Raw genomic sequence first — 22,451 nt, 5'->3', positions numbered from 1 at the left:
GTGCAAAACTGTAGAAGTTAAAAATAAATAAAGTTTCCATACTTTTGGCCACCACTGTACATTTCTGTCACGTTACTGTTAAGTAATTTGCCTATTTTTGTAATTTCATTATCAGTAGTTTTCTAAATGGGTTACAGCCCTTAACTTTTATAATATTTACGTATAAATAGATCGAAACTGTTTGTTTACATCTTAGTTTCCATGGGGGCAAAAATGAGTTCACGACAAGCCGGCGTTGTTTTATTTTTACGCCCTGTCGCTCACGACTACGGGCAGTAAAGTTGCAATAACATCCATCACTCTTGGCAACGGACCGTAAAGTAACCATAACTCCCATTAACTTTTTGTAAGCTTTTGATAATTAAAAAAAAAATCATTTGTACCCAAAACATTGTACGTATCTCGTGAAGGCGAAGGATTACGCCCTTGACCGAGTCAAAGAAACTGAAACTGAAACTTCTGCCGCGATCACAATCTCCGTGTTTCAGCCCTCTGCACGTAAATAACTATTCTAAACATAGTAGAGGAGATGAAAGATTTGAACGATTCCGAAATAACAGATTTAGTGAGATAATCAACGCATGCGCAAAATATGCCTTAAATATTATATTGGTTTAAACCCTCATTATTTTCTAAAGGTCTGGAGATCATCCTCTTCAATTTAATTGACTTATTTTTTGGGGTTTCTGCAGTGATATTAGTAACCTGCTTGTTTCCCAAAGGCTTCAGTTGAGTCCCAATTCATCCATTACTGGTACACTTTGGAAGGATCTGTTCAACACTAGTACAGATCCTTCCAAAACTTACTTGAAGCTGTTAAACCAGAAAATGCCAAAGAGAAGCTCAACTTACTGGTAGATTATGTGAATTCTATACGATTTTCTCGTTCATTAGTGACTATGGAAGTTGTGCAGATGCTGTGAAGATACTTAAAAACGTACAATATAATAAATTGAAGAATGCAGTATTTAGACGTTATTCCCTTGAAAGTCAAGAACAACAGCTTTGTAAGTCTATCAGTTCCAAATTAAATCAACAAGTAATGTAATTTTAAGGCAGGTTCTGCCGAATAAAGCAGAGGTGAGTTCGCTACTGGTCTAAGCTCGTTCAGGCAACGCTTACTTTAGACAAAACTGTCGGTAGGTCTGAAGCTCTGAAAATGGCTCAATACCAGGTCGAGTATTATAATTCCCGTTTACCTGACATTGTGGTCTAGAGTTTTACAAGTGTGAATCCAAAACATACTTTTCTGGATAATACTATGAAATATTCAACTGTTGCTTCTAGTATCGTGGAGAAATGCTGTTACTCTGGCTATAGTCGGGATCTACGAAACACTTTTCCTGCGAGAAACTATCTATGTCCCTATAACGAAAAAGGACATTTTACAAAAGTTTGTCAGTCTCGTAGGTGCCGTCCATGCATCAGCCGCTTTGCTAGTCCACGCATTTGCTGCTTGTCCAATTTGCATGCTAGGCTTACTACACCTTTTAGCCCACAGGGAAATAGTCAGTGAGGAAGATAGAACGGTCTCATTTGGAAGACAATTCGACTTGCTGTTAAATCTAAAAATTTCAAAATAACACAGCGGAAAATAATCCTACAGGATTCTTTTCATTTCATGGGAACTTTATTGTGCACCGCCGCAAGAATGTCATCAAATTTGGTTTCAATAAAACGGTACCTGATGTCACACTACGTTAACTGTTAGAAAATATCTTCAAAATAAGTATTTTCAATGGATAAGTAACTCAAAGACATTCAAATATTTTTCGGCCTGCTAGATCTCCTGACTTAACCCCGATGGATTGCTTCTTATGGGGTTACATAAAACAGAAAATGTACCAACACAGGCCGTGTCAAGGTGTTAACTACTTGGAGAAAATTATTTCGGAAGCATGTCAGAAAATTACTCCAAATATGATAATATATGTATTAAGGGAATTTGACAAAATAACCGTTAAATGTTTTGAAAGAGAGGAAGGCACTAATAGAACGACTTAAAACTAAAGTAAATAATCCTACACAGTTACACAAATTATTAACTCTTTGTCTGTTCCTATGAGCAAAATAACTTATTGTTACACTTTAATTAACTATTTAAATTGCGGAATTGTTATGAAAACACATTAAGGGACGAAAAGTTATCATGTTTTCGATAAACAAGAGATAAATGTGCATTATTGAAACTAACAACAACAAAAATTTCTTAAGTAAAATTCATATTTGTAAGAAAGTTGGTATACGACTCCAAAAAGGTGATATCTGATTATTTGATTTTAGGTTTTTTTAAGACCATGCAGAACTTTTTATGAAGAATAACTTTTTAGTCAAAGTAAAAATAAAAAAGCTTCCCATATGGTTCCAACTTAAGTAGACGCACTGTATATCGATACACTTAATTTTTTTTGAGGAAAATATGTCTAATGCATAAGAAAAAAAATTTTTTTATAAATTTAAGTGGTCATAAATAAAGAAATTTGTTCTTATTTATAACATTCTTTGGGTTGTAGACTTGTTTGCTCATAATAAATGTTCTTTTGAATTGTTATTTTATAGATTATCCTATATTCATGCATACAGGTATACCAGATCAAATCGGAACACAGGAACTGTGCAAGTGAGAGAAAGGCCGTACAAGATTTAATGTGCCTCCAACAAAGATCGATGTTTAGATTAGTATCGATTTCGCTGCCTTCCAGTTGATGGAAATTTTTAAAAATATTAGAGCAAAAAACAGCAATGTAAATAAATAGATAAAAAACGAACACACAATAATTTTACGCGTTAAAATCAAAATTACTTATATGCTTTACCTACACTGATCAATTTATTTATTTCCGATATCGTTTTAATCGATAAACGAATCATTTCAATCTTGGATCCATCAAAAAATCATAAACAAATATCAACGAATTCAGATCACTATATTCATTGATAACGTACCTAAATTATGGTATAATGGGGAAAGATACAATGATTTATAAATAAGTAAAAATTCGATATATATCGACAATAATTTATAAATAAGTAACTTAATCCATTACTAGAACTTATATCAGTAAAAATCCTAAAACGGTGAGAGATCTGGCAGCTGGATCTGAACTGACTCCGCCCACTTCAACTGCTAGTCACGCGATCCACTTCGTAGATCTTTGTCTGTGGCATATTAAACCTTGTGCAGTCCTTCTCCTACTTGCACAATTCCTATATGCCGATTTAACTGATGATACCTGTATATGTTCTATTTGAATGCTACTGTACTAAATTATAGCTAATTAATGATAGTTTCTCCACTTTTGGCGGATACTGTATACTTATTTGAATATATCGTTTAATGAGTCCTCAATTCCAACATGGAATGGTGAACTCCAGGAGCTATTCCTACAGAAGAAATAGCAAATACAACTCACTCAGAGAAGTCAAATTAGGAGCATTAAATGTTGATTACGTTTGTATTCCCCTTAAAATTGAAACACCGTCGCTCCTAAGCAAAATCTTAAGGAGGGCCAAGACTTTCCTGTAAAAACAGTTGGAATATATTGGACATTTAGGAAGAAGATGCCGTGATACACTTTTAGTATTTCTCTGTCACGTTATTGTGTTAAATCACCTATTTTTCGCATATTATTATCAGGAGTTTTAACAATAAATTAATTAAAGCCTCATTATCCAAAGATATAGAACTTATCTCCTATATAATGATCATTACCTACACGCATCTGTAATTATGGGACCTTGAATCCTTGATATGTGACTTCTTCAAAGTGTCGGTGCGTGAAATAAGACAGCGTGAACCCCCAAATCTATTCCTGGGACAAATGGGGGCTCCGACAGGAAGGATTTGCATGAAAATTGACCTTTGCCTTCACGATCCCTGCCACTTCCATTTTCCGCTTATTTTTTCCGACATCATCCATTTTTAAGGATTCAAACGCCACAGTGGATTGCTACACCGGGATTGTCGGCGGAATATTAAATTCACTGAGTAACGATCATCATTAGTTAAAACTTTTGAGACATATAAAACGATGAAATAAACATTTTGTGCACAATTCATCAAAAAATCCTTATAGAGATTATTCCTGCAACTTCCTTCAGGGCCTATAAACCGCCAATTTTCTCCCACTGTAAAGCGCTTCATGTGTAAGAGCAGATGGCCACATTCATCATTTTGAATATCTTCCTTCCGAGATGGATACGAAAAGTGATGGTTTTCTAATATAAGTAATTACTAAATCTTGATTGATGTACCAGCCCTACTAATAATAACTGCTGGATGAACGATAGGGCCTTGCGAATGGGGAAGAAGGTCACCCGTGAGGCAAACTGCAGTGATCTATTTACTTTAATTCGCCCAATACAGAAAATTCTTGATGAAATAAACTTTTGGTTACATGTGGTGTTTAAATATTCTTTTAATCCTCGAAATGTGTTCGTATTTTGTTGGGAAATGTAACGTAAATTAATAAGGCTTGAATTGGAAATACACGGATCTATTCGCAAGGGCCTGGATGAGAACGAACGCACTTTTGATAAAGGGATTGGCTACACAGAATTAAGAAAAAGCAGATATACTACCAAAGAATGGCGATTGCTTGCTTGAAAAAGTGAGACTAATGATGCGACGATTAGTTCAGGTAAATTATAATTTAATAATTTACGTGGCAATACACTCCCAAAAAATTTAATTCGTCTTTCGAACATCGCTGCTATAACTACGCAAAAAACCAACATCCTTATTACGTTTGCTTATTATTAACTTAATTTAGCACTTGACATGACTTGAGACACAAAACTAATATATTGCAACTGTTTTCATAGGTACTTTTTAAGTAATTTCACAGGAAAATACTTAATTCAGTTACTGTATAACACGCGTAAGCTAATTTTTACCCAAGGTCGTTTAAAGGACATTTCAAGGTCAACTTTTTTTTTTTAATAGAACACCATTTTTTGAGTATATTTACGAAGAACTTAAAAATTAAGTATATATAGTATGTTATATATATATATATATATATATATAACACATCTTTATTTCCCAAGAAAAAGGCTATCGACCACAATGGTCTTTCTGCCCGTGATATTTACAAGTTAGTTTAGGTATATACTGTAACTTTAACAACAGTAGAAAGAAAAAAAAAAGGGTTTCTCTATATTCCATAATGCTCTTGCAGGGAATTGGCAGGGAAGAGGAATCGGGATTGTCTGGTTCGTCTCGTCAAGCAGAGTGGGTTTAATATTGTCCTATTGTTAGGGTTGTTCTTCCATTTTGTTTGAAGGTTTAGTAGTCTAATCCGGCGATAAATTAAGTATTTATCGCCGGAAAAACTTCTTCTAAAACTTTTCCCGTTTTCCAAATATCGACAAAAATTCAAATGGCACATTTAAAATAATACATAACTTAAACTTCAAAAAAACTTTATTATTAGAAAATAAAAATTCACAGATTCTAAAAATTAACTCAAAATCGTAGTAAAAATTATTTTTATTGCAAAAAAGTTCGGGCAAGATTTACTTAAGTACTGCCCGACCCCCATATGTGACGCCGTTGACTAAAATCTGCAATTATTAACGCAAAAAATTTTTCCCATTCCAACTATTTTACAGTATACCGAATTTATTAATTTTAGCGCAAACCCTTTCGAAAAGATTGCAAAAAACCATCTTCAGAGTTCCCGTTTTAAATGGTTCTAGCCATTTAAGAAGCGATTTTTTGGATATGTTTATAAGAACTTTTTTTTTAATTTTAATCTCTAGAATCACCTCCAAAATATTTCAACATTATTTCCGGACACTTTGTATAATTATGATACTTGAAAACGAATGGAAGTAGGCTATTGTGGTGATTTAACGCAATTTGTGCTCAAATTTGCATAACCCATTAAATTGGGCAATCAGCTTGTAAAAAATTTGCATCGCTAGCTCATCTCTATAGCACCAATTACGTATTTTTTAAATTATTCATATACTTTTAAACATAGACAACGCTCCAAATAACACATGGGGGTCGCTATCCTCCATAATCCGATAGGTGCGTACACATTTTCCGATCTTGGGGATTTCGCAGTTTTGCTCTTTGAAGAAGCCCTTTTTGAAAATTTGTAATTTGTGGACCCAAATTAAGCATAATAAGAAACCTAAAAGAAACTAATGTTCTTAAGGAGAAATACATTTCTATCTTTCCAAGGAAGTGAAACTCTAAAAACACATCTTGAAGAAAAGATGCGAGGAAAAGACCATTGATGTCTGTAGCCGTTAGTTGAGGAGAGACGAGAAACTCAAAACAACACAAATGGGAAGAATCATCTTCTCGGATGGAATGGAACCAAGGTCTGTATGGTCCTTTGATAGTTCTCAAAGAATCTGAAATACCGAAACCATCTAGATATCCTGGTTTTATTTACTACAAGCAATTACCGGGAAGATTATTCTCCTGGTTAGAATGTCAAGATTTGCTCATCTAAAATAAAACAAATTTTTACTTTTTGATTTATACAGAGTATTTCAAAACATGTGTCGGAAAACAAAGAGTGTGATTCTTTGACTCATTTTAAGAAAAAAAGTTTCTATTAACATGGGTCCACAAACACACCGTTTTCGAGATACATGGTGTCAAAAAACTTTTTTTTTTCACTTTTTTGATGATATCTCAGGAATAGTTTGAGATACAGAAGTCACATTTTGTACACCTATTATCATTAATATTAGTTATGTTTTGAGGACTACTTCAATTTTTCTCCATATGCCAAAGGCGGAGATTTTAAGGTTGCGTGAGAATTTTTGCCCCTAATTTTTATGCCACTGGGAAAATTAGCATTTTAGTGGCACGTTTTATACCGCCAATGTGTCCTACGCAAAAAAAGCACTCATGGTCAAAAGCTCTAATGCGAACCATTATCGAGAAAAATGACGTTTGAACAGGCCCCCCCATTTTCAATGATTGGAGGCCTGCATTGCCGTAGGAGGAGACCATTTTCAACAATTGTTGTGATTTTTGTTTAATTTTTTAGTTTTGTATAAGTAAATTTTCTTGATCGTGTTGCTAATTTTTTACACGTTTTTCATCACAAAATGTCATTTTTCTCACAGACAGTGGTTCGCATTAGAGCTTTTGACCATGAGTACCTTTTTAAGTATTTGAAAAAATGTTTTTTGGCATTCAAAGACCTGACACTGGAATTTTTCGCATAAGACACCCAACATATTTTTTATAATTTCAAATTTTATGAGTCTAAGTGAACAATTTACAGTGCATACAAGCATATCTAAGGCACCGCCCCTACCTCTGTCGGTTTTTCAGATATTGAAGAATTTTTGGATATAAATGGTTTAAGACATGTTTCTTTCCATTCGGAGGCCAGCACAGAAAGTTGCACTGATTATACTCTTAGCTACACTCAAAATAACCTTTAATATAAGACTTTGTAAGTTAAGTAGGAAAGTAAGAGTAACAGTTTTTTATTTGCAATTAGTTCTACTACAGTTAAGCAAGCATGCTTAATTATACAATTAATGTAACTACGTGTTAAAATAGCGATCAGAATATAAACAACGTTCATATCCCTCGATAATTTGAACTTGAAGTTGTAAGCAATGACGTAATAGCTTGAAGGTAGACATATAATTGTTGGCACATTTGGAGTTGATTTTGGTACCTACCAGGGAAAACTGACAACAGACTTCATTTATCTCGCCACCCTTTAAGTGAGACAAAGAAACATCACATATGCTTAAGACATATGCAAAGAATTCAATTTTGGGGACATCGCTACTTTGTTCCAAGTCCAGATTTGGACCGAAGACCTGGATCACCTCACGAGTTGGGGCTGTTGCGATCTTGCCAATTTTAACCTCAAGTCCTCTTATACGTGAAACCTCAAACGTGAAAAGGGCGAAAAACGCAACTAAACTAAGGATTAAGTTTCTAGCTATTAAGGCCCATTTGCACTATCGAGTTAATCTAACATGAAGAAAAAACGTTTAAATTTGAAGGTAATTCATACTCCCACCGAAAATTTGCAGATTTGGCTGTAGGGGCATGTATTAAGAAATTACTCGTACTTATTGGTAGTTTCTAAAAATTAAAAAAAAAAACGAGGCAATTCATTTAGAATAACCGAGATTCCAGCACTCAATTTTAACTTAGCTATAGAACATATTTCTAATGTACAATAAGTCTATCGATGAGTAAGAAAGTCGATTGATACATTGCCCATCTTTAATAGCAGTTTCTAAGAATAAATAACGTGCATTAGGTTTTTACAAATGAATTAGCATACATACAATCAATCAAACATACATCGGCATGAGAAAACAAGTCAGTGATCATTCAACTCATATTTGTACAATAACTCGAAAATTGCTAGAGCTTAACCATCAGAATGTTTATCTTTTTCCCAACAGTTCAGAACCCTTATAATACATTCCGGGACAAATTTAAAGGATCACTTTGATATTTCCTTTTTTTTAAATTTTGATCTTTTAATTTTTTTTTCTCTGTAATATCGGAAATCCAAAAAAGTTATACCAGCTGTCTCATGAAAAACGATAGAAGCTGTAACTCATTTGCGAATGGATTTTGATGAACTCAAAACCAAATAAAATGATATTGTTCAGACTGCTAAATAACGTCAAAGTTGATTTTTTCCAATCAACTTCCTTCGTTTCAGGTGTCGACTTCAGAATTTTAAATAGAACTCTGTATTTTTTTTTACATTTTTTGATAAAAAGTATTTTTCTGAATTTGATAACAAGTTATTGTTAAAACAATTTTTAACTGAAGAAAAGTGAAAAATTTGAACTTCATGAGTTATGTAGCATCTATATCGTCATGGGGCCATCTGTGTTATTTTGTGGCCCTGTGGACTAATGCCGATTGAGCGCGCGTTATTCTCGGATAAGTCCAGATTTTACCTAAGATCTCTAGATGGACGTGAAGGATATGGAGGAGCTGAGGCGGACGATTTGCACCCTGCAATTTTTTGCCAAGAATAAATTTTGCTGGAGGTTCCGTGATGGTTTAGGGTGGCATCAATCTGAACGCCTCTACGGAACTGGCGGCGATCTGTCGGGATTTCCTAGCTACTGCCAGGTTTATTACAGATACCCTTGAACCTCTTGTGGTGCCTTTCGTTCCATTTGTGAGCCCTCAGTTTTTATTAGTACACAACCCCATGTCATTGGAGTCGTTCAAGAGTATCTGCGTAAAGTTTAAATTGAAATTATGGACTGGCCTGCAGGAAATCCTGACATGAATCCAATTGAACATGTGGGACATGCTTAGAAAACGGGTAGGAGCACGACAACTACAACATTGGAGGAATTACGAAATTGTTTGTTTGCTTGAAGAGTGGGAAACCGCTCCTGAAAAAGAAATTAGAAATTTAGTGAGAGGAATGCGCCGAAGAACGGAAGTTGTCATCAATACTACAGAGGAAGGAACAGCAGCTCTTAGTTTTGAAATGTGTCGTTCGTTTTTGTTGCGAAAATGCGATTTTTGGCTTCTTCACTTTACGTACAATTCCCTAACTTAAAAAAAAAATTACGAACGATAACATCATAAGTGACGCTTTATAGTTTCTCGAAGCAAAAATAGTCGAAAATATTGAAATGATCTTTTCATTTTGTCCTTAGTGTATATTCACATTGGGAGTCATATATTAATCAATAACCCACGTCAACCACCCAAATAATAATTAAAGACAGGAATACTCTTGACATCTACATTATCATTATCGGCAAGTAACGGGTGATCATTAAACCTCGCGGTAAACTGCGAGCCGTAAACGTGGGACGTTAATGGAGTTATTCGCTACTTACCATCAAATAGCAGACATTAACGAGACATAACAGATAAATTTATTCAACATATACTCTTGATATACCCGACATCTCTGTAGGTTTTTTTTTAATGACCACCCTTTATATTTAGAGCGTAAACTATGCGCAAGTATTGTGTTTTTCCCAAACTAATTATAGAAATTATTAAGTTGTTATACACAGAAAACGAATTATAAAAACGGAATTAGCGCCGAAATGCTGTAGAAGCAATTGACGTTTAATTGAGTTTTTATCGTTTATATTTCAGATCGAGGATTGTTCCTTAGAGAGACAACCTTAGTGGAATTCTATAAAAAAATTTGAAAAAATATGTTAAAATGGTGGTTTTCGGGTTTTGTTATAATTTCAATAGGGAGAGTCGGTTGTTCGCCCGAGAAAACTGGAATTCACGGTAAGTCTCATGATAACTTGTATTAACTTGTCATTTTCAACGAACGAATTTTACTTCAGGAAACTTCACCGACGATAAATTTCCAAATTTGTTCCAAATGGAGGATTATTACTCCTGTCCCCCGGAATACTCATTTTGTACCGTAAGCATGAAGCTCGTCCCTCAGGATGATAAATCTGATATTTGGAAACAGTTGGAAGTATGAGGCAGACTTCTATAGGTTTACCATAAAAAACTACTTATTCCAATTTTATTCCAGTCATGGAGCGTATCAGATTTCCACTACAATCGAACCGTCGTGCACAGAGCTCTCTGCATTCCTCCATGTTTCCGCAATGGAAGCCAAATAAAGCACTTCGCTGAAAGTAAAGCTAATGAAGAACTCGAAGCATATAATTTCACTACGCAAATGCTTAGTTATGATTGTCTAAAACATATGGGAAATCTCAAAGATTTTAAGTTTAATCTGTAAGCATGTCAAAGATAGTAGTGAGATTTCTTCCAAAACAATTTCAGATTACTGATTGGTGTCCATTTGAGTTTAGTGGCTGTAGCGACTCTGTACCATCTGTATGGAGGAGTTGGTGATAAGTCAAATATTGGTGAGTTTCATTGTCGAACCGCGAAATATCCTGGAAAATATTTTTCTAGTTCAAAAAATCGTCCTTTGCTTTTCCGTAATCCACTACGTAAGAAATGCTTCCAAAGTTTTCAAAACCAAAAATGTGAGCAAACAGACAAATATATCATGTATGGACGGTGCCAGGTTTATTTTCACACTTATGGTTATATCTGCTCATGCGTTTCTCACGTTATGTACAAAAAAATTCAAAAATCCTCACGAATTTGAACAGGTACTTAAATATAAATTTATCTCATCAAACATAAATTTAAGTGCAATTTCTAGTTTTTTGAATCATCGGGAACTCAAGCACTATTAAAGTTGTCTCTGGTAGCTATTCAGGCTTACTTTACGATGTCAACATGGCTATTAACCCGCCAAATTTTGAATATACGCTTATCAGAGGGAGAATTTTCGATTCGACATTGCATAATAATGTTTGCACGCAGGATAGCAAGGTAAGTAGTACGAGGATAGATCCAGAGCCTAACACCTAACACTTAAAGAAAAAAAATTGGAAAATATTACACTATTTCTCAACATAGTCTCTTTTGCGTTTGACTCACTTTTCCCAGCGATATTCTATGACTTCTATATACTGTTTATAATAAGAAGCTTCGAATGCTCTAAAATAAGCATTAACCTCGGACTTCATCTCTTCATTACTGGCAAATCCCTTTCCACCGAGTCATTTTTTCAAGTTTGAAAATAAAAAATAATCTGAGAGGGCTAAATCTGGCAAATAGGGTGGATGAGGAAAAATTTCGAAATCAAGTTGATTCATTTTGGCCATCGCGATCACGGAAGTGGGACTGATGCGTTGTCTTGATGAAACAAGACTCTTTTTCGCCAAATACGATCGCTCTTTTCTAATTTCTTCGCTCAAACGCTGCAATCGATTTATATAATATTCTTCATTTATTGTTTTTTCCTTTAGGCAAACAGTTAATAAAAATGATCCCACGTGCATCTCAAAAAACTAACATCGCCTTCCTGCAGAGGGGATGGTTTCGCCTCCTTTGGAGTCGATTCTTCCCTTTGAGTCTATTATTTTGACCGCTCTTTTGTCTCAAGTGTGAAATGATGGATCCATGTTTCATCCGTGGTTATGAATCAACGCAAAAATTCGGCTTTATTGCTGCGAAACTTAGCCAAACACTTCCTTGAAACATCGTCACGGAGCAGTTTTTCTTCAATTATGAGTAATCGCGGTACTGATCTTGCACACAGCTTTCTCATATCCAATTATCTAGTTAAAATGCGATGTACAATACTTTTTGAAATGCCTAGCGTGTCTACTAACTCGTGCCATTTTAACCGATGGTCTTTCAGTATAGTTTTGTGAATTTTCACCACAATTTCTGAAGTGGTCACCTCATTGGGTCGATCACTGCGGAATTCGTCTTGGCAGCTCGTATGACCGCGATTAAAATCTGCCACCCAATATTTTACAGTTGTTAACGAAGAACCAGATTCCCCCCGAGCAGGATCTAACTCCGCACTTAATGTTGGATGAAAATGAAAGTATTAAATCACGTATCGATGACCAATTTTTTTCCATGTTCACAAAGTATCTGAAAACGTTCAGTAAAAACGGATCCAAAACAGATACAAACTTTAGGCATAAGCTTTTCAAGGTTAGATTTTTGTAATATATACAAATTTTCAAAAAAAAATCGCCATCTATACGTCAGGCCGGGTACTTCTGGAACTATCCTCATATCATATGTATTCAAAACATGTTTGGTTGTTTTGCACTTTCAGAATTTGGCCACCTTTGATTTATTTATTGTTCGGACCTGGAGCGCTGTACTTCTACTTTTCAAATGGGCCTGGTGGTTATAACATGGTGAATAAGCTTTATGGGGCTTGCACCTCGTCAAGTAAATACTGGTCCTTACTTCATGTCACCAACTTGTTTAGAAATTTCGATATTGTAAGTAGAAATAAAAAATGTTAAGGGAACCAAATTTAAAGCAAATGCAGGAAAAGTTTCCTCTTCCATTTAAAAACCAGCTCATAGCGACGATGGGAAAAAATCCAAAGTTTAATGATTCAAAAATTAATTAAAAAGTAAATATTTAAGTAAATTAAGCTAAAAGTCCCTTTTTGGCCATTTTGGGTGCACTGGAAATTATGCGGAATTTAATGAAAAAATATTAAAGAGCCCAAATTTGAAAGCAATACAGAATTATTCATTAACAATGGGATAAAGTATATCGCATCAACCTACAGGGAATCAGTCAAAATTTCGATAGTTCTCTGTAGGGTTCCTGTAGTAATTTCAGAATCACGCTATAATTTTCTTTCAGCATTTTCACGTTGGAACCTTTCAGATGAAAACCGAAGATTCTTTTCTTCAGTCTTCACTCACATATTTAATTATTTGTTACCTGAAACTTTAACATTATCTTCTCTTGTCCAGTCGTATCTTTTTCCAGCTTCCCTTTCCAAGTCCTCCTCCTCCTCTCCATTTAAACTTAATATCCCTCCTTCTATTTTTCTAGTGTCACTTTGGATTATGGTCCCTATCCCTGGACATGCAATACTACCTGGTGAACTTAATCTTTTTCTACATAGTTTTGAAGTACAAAATAGACATCAAGAAAGGCTTGGCAATCTTGACTGCCATTGCGTATTTAGTCTCTGCCTTTCAAATCTATTCCAATAATATAAGCTTCTCACTGTGGATAAATATTAAGTAAGTTTCAAGTTTGATATGTCTATACTATGTCTACTATGCTGTATATCGCTCAACAGACTTCCCCCAGGGTAATTAGGGGAATTAGTAGGCACTAACAAAATCGAATGTTTTTTAGGCTTTTTACAACCTTCAGTGATTTCAACAAACCCGAACTTTCTTACATTTATTTTGGCTTTTTTGTAAATTACTTATCAAGCCTTGTTGGGACTCTATTAGGCTACGTTGATTTCCAAACTAGAGACATGAAGCGTCCAGTGGTGAGCCATTTCCTTATCATTTTCGATCCATCTTTTATCTTCTTTTAGGCCTACGAAAAAACATATAAAGTAATTACCATGTGTCTCGTGTTCTCCTTCTTATTGCAAAGCCACGATTTTAGCGTATTAGCAACTTCCCTTTTAAGTCCACTGTTCAAGGCAACGTATTCCCTAGGCATCGGCATGATTATTTATGGGATGTCCAGGAATATTATTCAAGGTATATTTAACACGTAAGACGACGACGAAATTTCATTAAAATATTCCAACAGGACCTCTAAAATGGATGTTAGAGCATAAATATATGCAACTACTGGCAAGTTACTCTTATATAGTGTATATGTTCCATTTTATGTGGGTAGTGAGTAGAGAAACTCATAATAGCTCCCTCCTTGAATTCAGGGTGCCCAAAGTTGTGAGTAATTTCGTGTTCAAGATGCACTAGATTTATGTAATGACTTCGCAGTTGTGGGGATTTTTCCAAGACTTCATAATAAGTTTCGCAATTGGACTCTTTGGTACGATCACGATTTCCGTCCCTGCGCTACGCCTGGAACAATTGATTTTGCCCCCAATCCATAGAAAAGTACATGGACAGGACAACAAAACTGAAAGTAAAAAAATGTGATGTAATCAAAAAAAAATAAAAGAACAGTTTTTGTGATTGTTGTTCTTTGTCTTCTTAAAAGAGGCAATAATAGAAATAAAATGCACTACCCACTTCAACTACCCAGAGTTCTCAATGTTTTCCTATGTTCAGTATGCTCATCAACCTCTAATATGGGCATTTATTACCGGTTTCGAAATCACAATAAAGTTACGAATTAGCAGGAGTTTCGTACTACAAAGGACGCTTAACCACATTTGGTTATTGTCTATTATCTCCCATATTTCGTCAAACAAATGGAGAGTCATGCCTAAATGCACTTTCGGTAACAATGGAAAACCACACAGATCATATTACATTACACTAAAATACTCACGTAGTATGTGATATGTAGGCAGAAGTATTTAATTCAAGATTAAAGTGAATTTTAAATCTCCTTTCGACCCTTTTTTGTCCTCGCGATCGCTGCTGAGTTGTGTGAAGTGTCGCAAATTTGAGTAAGAATAACTAAACAATTAAGTACATAAGTGCCTTAACAGTCCCATCCTTGGTCCTGGGCACTCGGTGATGCTGTGCAGTCATTGACGCATTTTCTGGTCTTGTGTGTCATGCAGAAAATCATTTAGTATGTTGGCCATCACATGGACAATAGCGCTTTTAGATGTACGAAGTCTTTTCTTTTGCACACTCCCATCGTGTCTTTAGTCAACGCGAAATATGTCTGAGCTTGATCTGCGCGTCGTCAAATTGCGCAGCAGCAGTGTAAATATGTACCGTTTCGAAAATTGGTCACAGAACGAACAGGGGTGACTTGGTTGAACGTGAGAAGCACCTGATCCACACATTAAACCAGAGTTCAAGTAGAGATAAACTTACGTATAAAAGCGCATTTTAGTGGATTCATAAAACATATCTAGGTCCAAATTTTGTGATTCATCATACGGGGTGATTTTAAAAAAAATTATTTTATCATTTTATAGCCCAACTAACTTGAACTTACCTCTTTCATAATCTATACACTGCTCACATACATATACCTACTCTACTTAAACTTCTAATACCTGTTAAGGTCACAGTTTACCTCATAATATACACTTAAAATTTGTCTCAAAACTCTTGAGTTATCGCTTCAAATGGCAACTTTTAATTCAGCTGTAAGCGATATTAAGAAATTGTTTATCATCGACGCCGACAGGCTATTTCACGCGCGAACTCCCTCAGCAATCTGAAGTGTTCCGAAACTTATTAAATATGAAAATTTCTCCAAACTCGTGGATCTATCGAAATCGCCTCTCCTCGAAAATAAAAGTTTTAAAGCGCATTTTGAGTTTTAAAAGTTAGGAAAGTTTAAGTAAGATATCCGAAGCGTTTTCAACTTTGCGAACCTCGAAAATCTCATAAAAAGGCTGTGTTTGTTAAACAAATTAAAGATTTGTAAATGTTAACATCGATTCGAACTGACATTAATAGGATCGATTAAAACGCAAAGAATAAATTTTAATTTTATTTATTTTTGTATAAAAACTGTCTTCATCAAGAATCAAAATTGGCAATACTCCTACAATTCCTCAATTTACATAGCTTGCAGTTTAGTCCTCCAGCAATCTCATTTTAATGGTCTCTTTGGAATATTTGCATTGTTCAGTTCCGCAATGGCAAGTGAATAATTTGCACTTTACCAACCAAAATTTATCGCCATAATCAAAACTGCAAAAGTCTTAATTTACCTTCTTAAAAATTCACAAATTCTGGGACTGGTTCGTTAATGAACCACCACGCTTAGCGATGGCCTCAATAAAATTAGTAACTAAGTTTAACATGTTTTAATATACAACGTTGCCCAACGACGCAAAATAAATATTAAGACATTTTCTCTAATGCCAAACTCACAGTGAAGTCTTCCCCCATGGGGCCACAATCCGAGGTTAAGTCTAAACCTGGCTTAAATTAACAATTTTACATGTTAAAGTGTCAATTTAAGTTACGTTTAGGTTTTTGCACGACTTGTGGGTCTTTGGAGATTATGGGTGTTAGTTTCAGAAAATCTCTTCCCCATATTCAAAAAAAAGTTTCTTAAACGATTTTTTAAAATATTTTATTGAATATCTACTAAGGAGATAATCAAAATATTCAGTTTACTGCCAAATTTGCCAAAAAGGGCGGATAAAATTGTCAGTAACAATGTTACATCCACTTCTTCTTTATTCATAACTCGTTATTGGGTGTGTTATATTTAACAAAATTGCATGAAGGCAACGTTGTCAGATTGATTTGGAAATATTCCGATTCAAGGATTTCTCTCCTTTTCAGAGAAATCTGAAAGAGAAAACTTATCTACCTCAATTCTTCATTGGCTGCGATATCCCTCTTGGAGAAAAGGGCTATTCTTGGAAACCTCAGGTCGTGGTGGTCAATGAAAACTTTAATCGGATATAAATTGGGAAGGCAAGAGTGATTGATAAACCGTGAAAAATTGCCGTAAAATTTGGCGTCTATGCAGAAAGAATCGGTTTCCTAGAAGGAAAAACTTATCAATGGCGATTTTCTGTTCCTCTATCTCTATTACCCTGTTATCTAGATCAAACAAGTAACTATCATCTTCCCTAAGGTCAGCTTCTGAGTCAGTCAAAATCTCCCCCACATATTCGCACACAAAACTGCCGGCAGCAATGAAATTCAAGGTTTTAATCCCCCAACCTTTAAACTCTGTTTTAAACAGCTGAAATCTTTGAGTTGAAGGTTTTTGCACCAGTCTGTTTGAGCACAGAATTGAGTTGCAAGAGCAAAGATCGTTGCATTCGAATATTAATGGAGGATCTATGATGAAAAGAATCTTTAAAAATCCTTTGAAACGACAAAACTTACCATCAAAATTGAAGTCGGGCAAAAGTTTTCCTCTGTCATCATACCAACACTTTAAAGATAATTTTGCACATTTACATTTCGAAGATCTGCATCTGTCTTGACAAGAACAATATTGCAAATTTGTTATTTTTGTATTAATTCTAACATTATCAGAGCTAACACAACTCTTTTTAATGTAATCGTAGCTTCTTGGTTCTTCCTCTGAATCGATACCGTTCCAGCATTGAACCGGATTTACTTCCCTACCTCTAGAAATATCGCTGGAATTGACAGTCGTTTTGTAATGGAGGAAATTTTAGTGATTTGTAAATTTTACTTTGTGAGGAGATGTGTCCTACGTGAATTGTTAGAGAGAGCGAGCTGAAGGCTAAACCCCAAAGGAATGGCACAAAGCCCGTCTTTGGGAGCGGAATCTAAGGGAGTTTCACTGTTCCTGTTAACGATGGTTATATCAGCTTTTCGGGATAGAAGCAAAATTACACAGTTGTAGTGGTCCTCTCTAGCACTAATATGCCTGGAAAACAGCTTTAAATTAATTTTTTTTTGAATGGCGTGAAGAGGTGATTCTAGTTACAGCGGGGTATCTCCATGTACGTTGGTAACATCAATATCAGTCTTTAAGTTCAATAACAATTCAACAATTTCAGTGCTACCTTTGAATGCGGCCCAATGTAAAGCTACGTTGTGTTCTACGTCCCTAAATAATAAAATTGATCTTCATTTTCATTTTACTAGTGTGTTGGAATTTAATAGGACACACTTATCACTTAAAACATAACATTTACCGTAAAACCACCATGAGAATTAAAATCTGCAGCTAGATATTTTTTTCTGAGTCAAAACCAACCTGATACTAATATCCGCCCCCATTGAAAGAAGGTACTTCACCACCTCTTTATAACCATGCTCACAAGCCCACACCAAAGCAGTCCACCCTCCGTCATCCTGCACATTTACAAAATTTGGCATTACAGCATTGCATAGGACTATATTACACGCTTCAAGATTTCCGAATTTGGCTGCTAAATGCAGAGATGTCATGGCATCCATTCCCTGCAAACACTCAATAAATCTCCGACATAAAAAAAATTACAACACAAACTTTTAACGAGACCTCAGCTCCTGCTTGAACCAAATGCTTAACAATATCATTCCTGCCTTCAGATATTGCACACATTAATGGGGAATTCTGGTCATTATTCAAGGAATCTAAATCAATTTTACTCATAATTAATAAATAAATGATATCCAAGTTTCCTTTTAAAACTGCTAAATGAAGTAACGTGCCGTTGTTGTACTCTTCTAGAGGTGCGTTCACGTTAATGTTGCCAATTTCTGCAAGAAGAGTCGGTAATTACATGTATATTTGTCCATTTCAAATTTAAAATGTACTTAATATTGCAGACACTTTTCGAGCATCGCAGACATCAATGGCTCGGCAAAGCCCCATTTGATTGCACTCGTCCATTTCAATGTTCACCACTTCGTTCAGTTCCTCCATTCGCTCAGATGGGATTGAAAATGGTGAGAAAGAAGCGATTCGGGGGGTGTTTGGTTTGGCTTCTTGGGGAGTGTTAAAGCTTATTTTAGCTGCAGTGCTATAAAAATTAGACAAAACTCACGAATTAGACAATATATCAATATTCTCTTGTAGCTATAGTTCAGATTTTGACGATTTTCGATTTACTATTAAGACAATTAATTTAGCATTATTCCCAGCCAATGTGATAAATACATTTTCAGCATTCATAATACCCGAGATTATCGCTCAATTATCATTATGCCCTTTATTACATCTCAAGTTTGACCTCTAATACTGATGAAATATAAAATAAGCGGAAATATAGGAAAAATAAAAATAAAAACTCACAAGTCTAAGTAAAGATAATGTTTTATTGGCAAATCAATTAAATAAGAATTTAAATACTAAGCAACAAATAAAGAACATAATTAAAGCAAACACAACAAAAATTAAACACAAGTTGAACACAATAATAGAGTAATTTCCTATTAACAACAATCAATTTACAAAATAAAATAAATATGGTTCCGTTAACGTTTTATGGTTCTTACTTACACTAGAGATCGTTGGACGGGAAGAAAAATTGGTGGTTCGTCTAAGTGCATGGAAATAAGTATATTACTACTGGGAGCCGAGTCTCCACAATGAGGGCAATAAGCATTTTTTCCCTTGAAAATTTTGCAGTCTTTGTGGAAGTGATGTTTCGAGGGACATTCTGAAAATGTTCCCTGAAAAATACAAGAAGCGTGGCTGTTCTGACCAAAAATGTGATGCTTTGAGGCCTAACCTGTGTACAGAAAACACCACATGTAGGACAACAATTGTGCCTGATCAGTCTTTTTCTATGCGATTCGCAAAATACTCCAAAGGGAATGCGAGTTGACGGCCGGAAGATGGGAACGTCTTCGACATCGACTAATTTTGTGCATCCGATAAGTTTGTCGCTAATGGCATCAATGGCAGTACAAAACTGCGACCCTAAAATAAGTAGTAGACTAGGTTTTTCCTAAAAATATTCAGCAGAAATTGAAAACATAAATTATAATATGAAAAACGGGCATACTCAAGCAAAAAATAACTGAAAACGATTCTAAGAATTTCTTTAAAATTTCCAAACATAAGGACCTATCTACATTTTTCAATTTTCTTCGAACTGAATTTAACCGTCCACATCATTAGAAATTGTGAACTAACTGGCCTCATAAAATACGTCAAATTTACAATAAGCATATAATTAAAGGCGATGTTTTTGAATGTACCCTACTCATGGAAATTCCCCTGCACAATACATATTTATTTCAGGTTGCCACACTAATTTTGTAAAAGTACATATATGCTAAATTTAGCAGGTTTTTGAAAGCCTCTAATAGTACAAATCCCTTTTTTCCTATTTTTGAAAGAGAAAAATTACTTCTTGGTTTGTGACTAGAATCATCCAAATGTGCCAACGCTTTCCAGTGACACCCCGGCGAACCTTGTGTAATTTTAACGATGTGAATTGCGAATATTATCATCCGAATATTGCAAATATTTCTCAAATATTTACTAATGTTACCACTAATATTTCAAAAACTCCGAGTGTTCCTACAAAATTTCGTGCCATAATGCGCCATTATACAAGAAATATTTCATTTTTTTATTTGTTCAGTATGCAATTGTAAAGTTTCTAGATTCTAATGCTTTCGTATTTCACTTTCTTGTTATCCACGCTTCAACAGTGATTTCTACAGCTCTTTTGTTATTTGAAGAATCATCTAAGTGTCTGACATACAAAAGCTCACTGTACAGTAAATTGATAATGAACATATCACTCTTTAGCTCTTAAGGTTGATTACGTAAGGATATAACTAATGGTTGAATATTAATGACGGAATGCCACTGCTCCAACAACTACTTGTGTGTGACGGGTTATTAAATTTTTAGATATAGCTACAATACAAGGGAAAATGAGCCCATACAAATGCCAGCAAGACTAGAACTTATTGTTATGAGCCAATGAGGGATAATAAACTTAAATTATTCGAAGCAGACTGACAACCCTCCATTCATCCCTGAAAATGGTTATCACTGTGTGTCATAATATACCTGAGGCAATATATCAAAATTCCAGGCATAGGGTCGATCCAAAAACATTATAACATTATAAATGGACTTCAATACAGACATGTTATTGACAAAAATATTCCCAAATACTAAAAACATTTTCCTTAATTTCTACTCACCTGAGCCATTTTTCACAAACAAATTCTTATTTTCAGTGCATTTACACAACCTTGCAGTCACATAATGTTCCATTGTAGCACATTTATGTTGAAGTACTAATTCAGGAACACCTTGACCACCACTAAACAAATATTTCTAAATCAGAACCAACAGGCAATAAGCAACCACACAAACATAAAAATTTTAGAATCAAATTCCCATACAGGACAACATTAGGAACCTCCAAATTTCTTATATTTTTATTTGGGCTAGGAACTTACTCTGCCAACACTGCTTGCAAGCTTGTGCCCTCAGTTAAATCAGTCTTATTTTTATCACACAAATGACTTGAAGATTTAATTACTGGGTTTTTCTTAACAGTAATTGAAGGGGTGTTATTTATCCTTTTTAAAGGGGGCATCTTTTTAATAGATATAGATTCCTCATCAGAGTGAGCATCTAAAATAATGAATCAAGCAATGGAAGAATGGAGTTGCAGGACAGTTACTATTACTGTTTCCTTAATATTAATTTTACCTGAAACTTTAGGCTTAATCCGTCTCTGACGCAACCGGGGCCTGTCATCTACATGCAAAGACTTTTCTTTTCTGGCAATTGCACTTTGTAATACAGATTTATTACTGGGACGACTCCTAGTTCTCATTGAGGTTTTACCAACAGGCCCAGAAACTTCATTTGGAACTAACTTTATTTCAGGTGCAATTGCATCACATGTAGTTTCATCTAGACTATTTGTTTTGACCTTGGTCAGATCATTTTCTAACACTGAAGACATACTGAAAATATTTTTTGTTCCATATTGGAATAGAAAAAAATAGATATTAATAATGCTATTCCACTTTAAACCAAGAAGAAACAAGTTTTAGCTAATAATATAGGTGAATCTGCACAGAATAGAACCTCTCCTCGAACTAGGGTCATAGATATTTACCTCTGTATTTTACCATCATACTTCCTTAACCATTTGTGATTAACCTTCCTAATGCCACATAAACATTAGTAAATAAATAAATATTTGTCCACACCATTTAATTTGTATATATGTACAAGTGCCTGATCAAATTTGAATTACGAGGGACACCCTCTATCAAATATTATTAATGCATATTTATATTTATTAATGCAAGAACTCACCTTAGTCTGGGAGGTTGGGACTGCTTTTGGCTTATGTTGCACTACGTTATCACAAAACCAACAGCAAATATCAATACCCAAAGATTACATTTTGATATCACTAGAAAATCTTTTGGATTCTTAAGTGGGAAATACTTAATATTATATAGATAATGGGGAAAATTTACAGTTCAAAATATAAAATACATTTAAAATTATGGATTATGATTATTATGGCGAATTAATAAGAGTAGAAAGTTTATTCATTTAATAATTGTTATATTAATTTTTAACTGTATGT

The 22,451-nt window shown here is 34.8% G+C and overlaps 2 protein-coding genes across 3 annotated transcripts; one reads left to right on the top strand and one right to left on the bottom strand.

Annotated features, from left to right (window-relative positions):
• The first annotated feature begins 10,060 nt into the window (after positions 1–10,060).
• On the top strand, positions 10,061–14,484 carry LOC136408200 (uncharacterized). Its single transcript, XM_066389065.1, has 12 exons — positions 10,061–10,237; positions 10,297–10,436; positions 10,497–10,705; positions 10,754–10,839; positions 10,889–11,091; positions 11,145–11,317; positions 12,624–12,795; positions 13,367–13,560; positions 13,679–13,820; positions 13,869–14,040; positions 14,093–14,235; positions 14,287–14,484. Exons 1-12 carry the CDS (start codon positions 10,156–10,158, stop codon positions 14,446–14,448), a joined length of 1,878 nt encoding a protein of 625 aa, XP_066245162.1. The 5' UTR covers positions 10,061–10,155; the 3' UTR covers positions 14,449–14,484.
• Positions 14,485–15,922: 1,438 nt separating this feature from the next.
• Positions 15,923–22,444, bottom strand: G9a (histone-lysine N-methyltransferase G9a). Of its 2 annotated transcripts, XM_066388993.1 has the most exons (15): positions 22,172–22,444; positions 21,554–21,813; positions 21,298–21,475; positions 21,037–21,158; positions 19,602–19,792; positions 19,370–19,542; positions 18,685–18,890; positions 18,395–18,627; positions 18,140–18,345; positions 17,867–17,989; positions 17,609–17,806; positions 17,293–17,552; positions 16,994–17,244; positions 16,766–16,941; positions 15,923–16,134 (listed from the first exon to the last, which is right to left on the bottom strand). In XM_066388993.1, the coding sequence occupies exons 2-15, from the start codon at positions 21,810–21,812 to the stop codon at positions 16,017–16,019; spliced, it is 2,694 nt and encodes an 897-aa protein (XP_066245090.1). In that variant the 5' UTR covers position 21,813; positions 22,172–22,444; the 3' UTR covers positions 15,923–16,016. The 2 variants fall into 2 exon arrangements, with proteins under 2 accessions (XP_066245090.1, XP_066245089.1); XM_066388992.1 differs by having other exon boundaries at positions 16,994–17,552.
• Between the last annotated feature and the right edge of the window lie 7 nt (positions 22,445–22,451).

Source organism: Euwallacea similis, chromosome 4 (assembly GCF_039881205.1).
Source record: "Euwallacea similis isolate ESF13 chromosome 4, ESF131.1, whole genome shotgun sequence".
Classification (NCBI taxonomy): Eukaryota; Metazoa; Arthropoda; class Insecta; order Coleoptera; family Curculionidae; genus Euwallacea; species Euwallacea similis.
The sequence above is the reverse complement of the archived record's forward strand: the minus strand, read 5'-3'. Positions and strand labels throughout refer to the sequence as shown.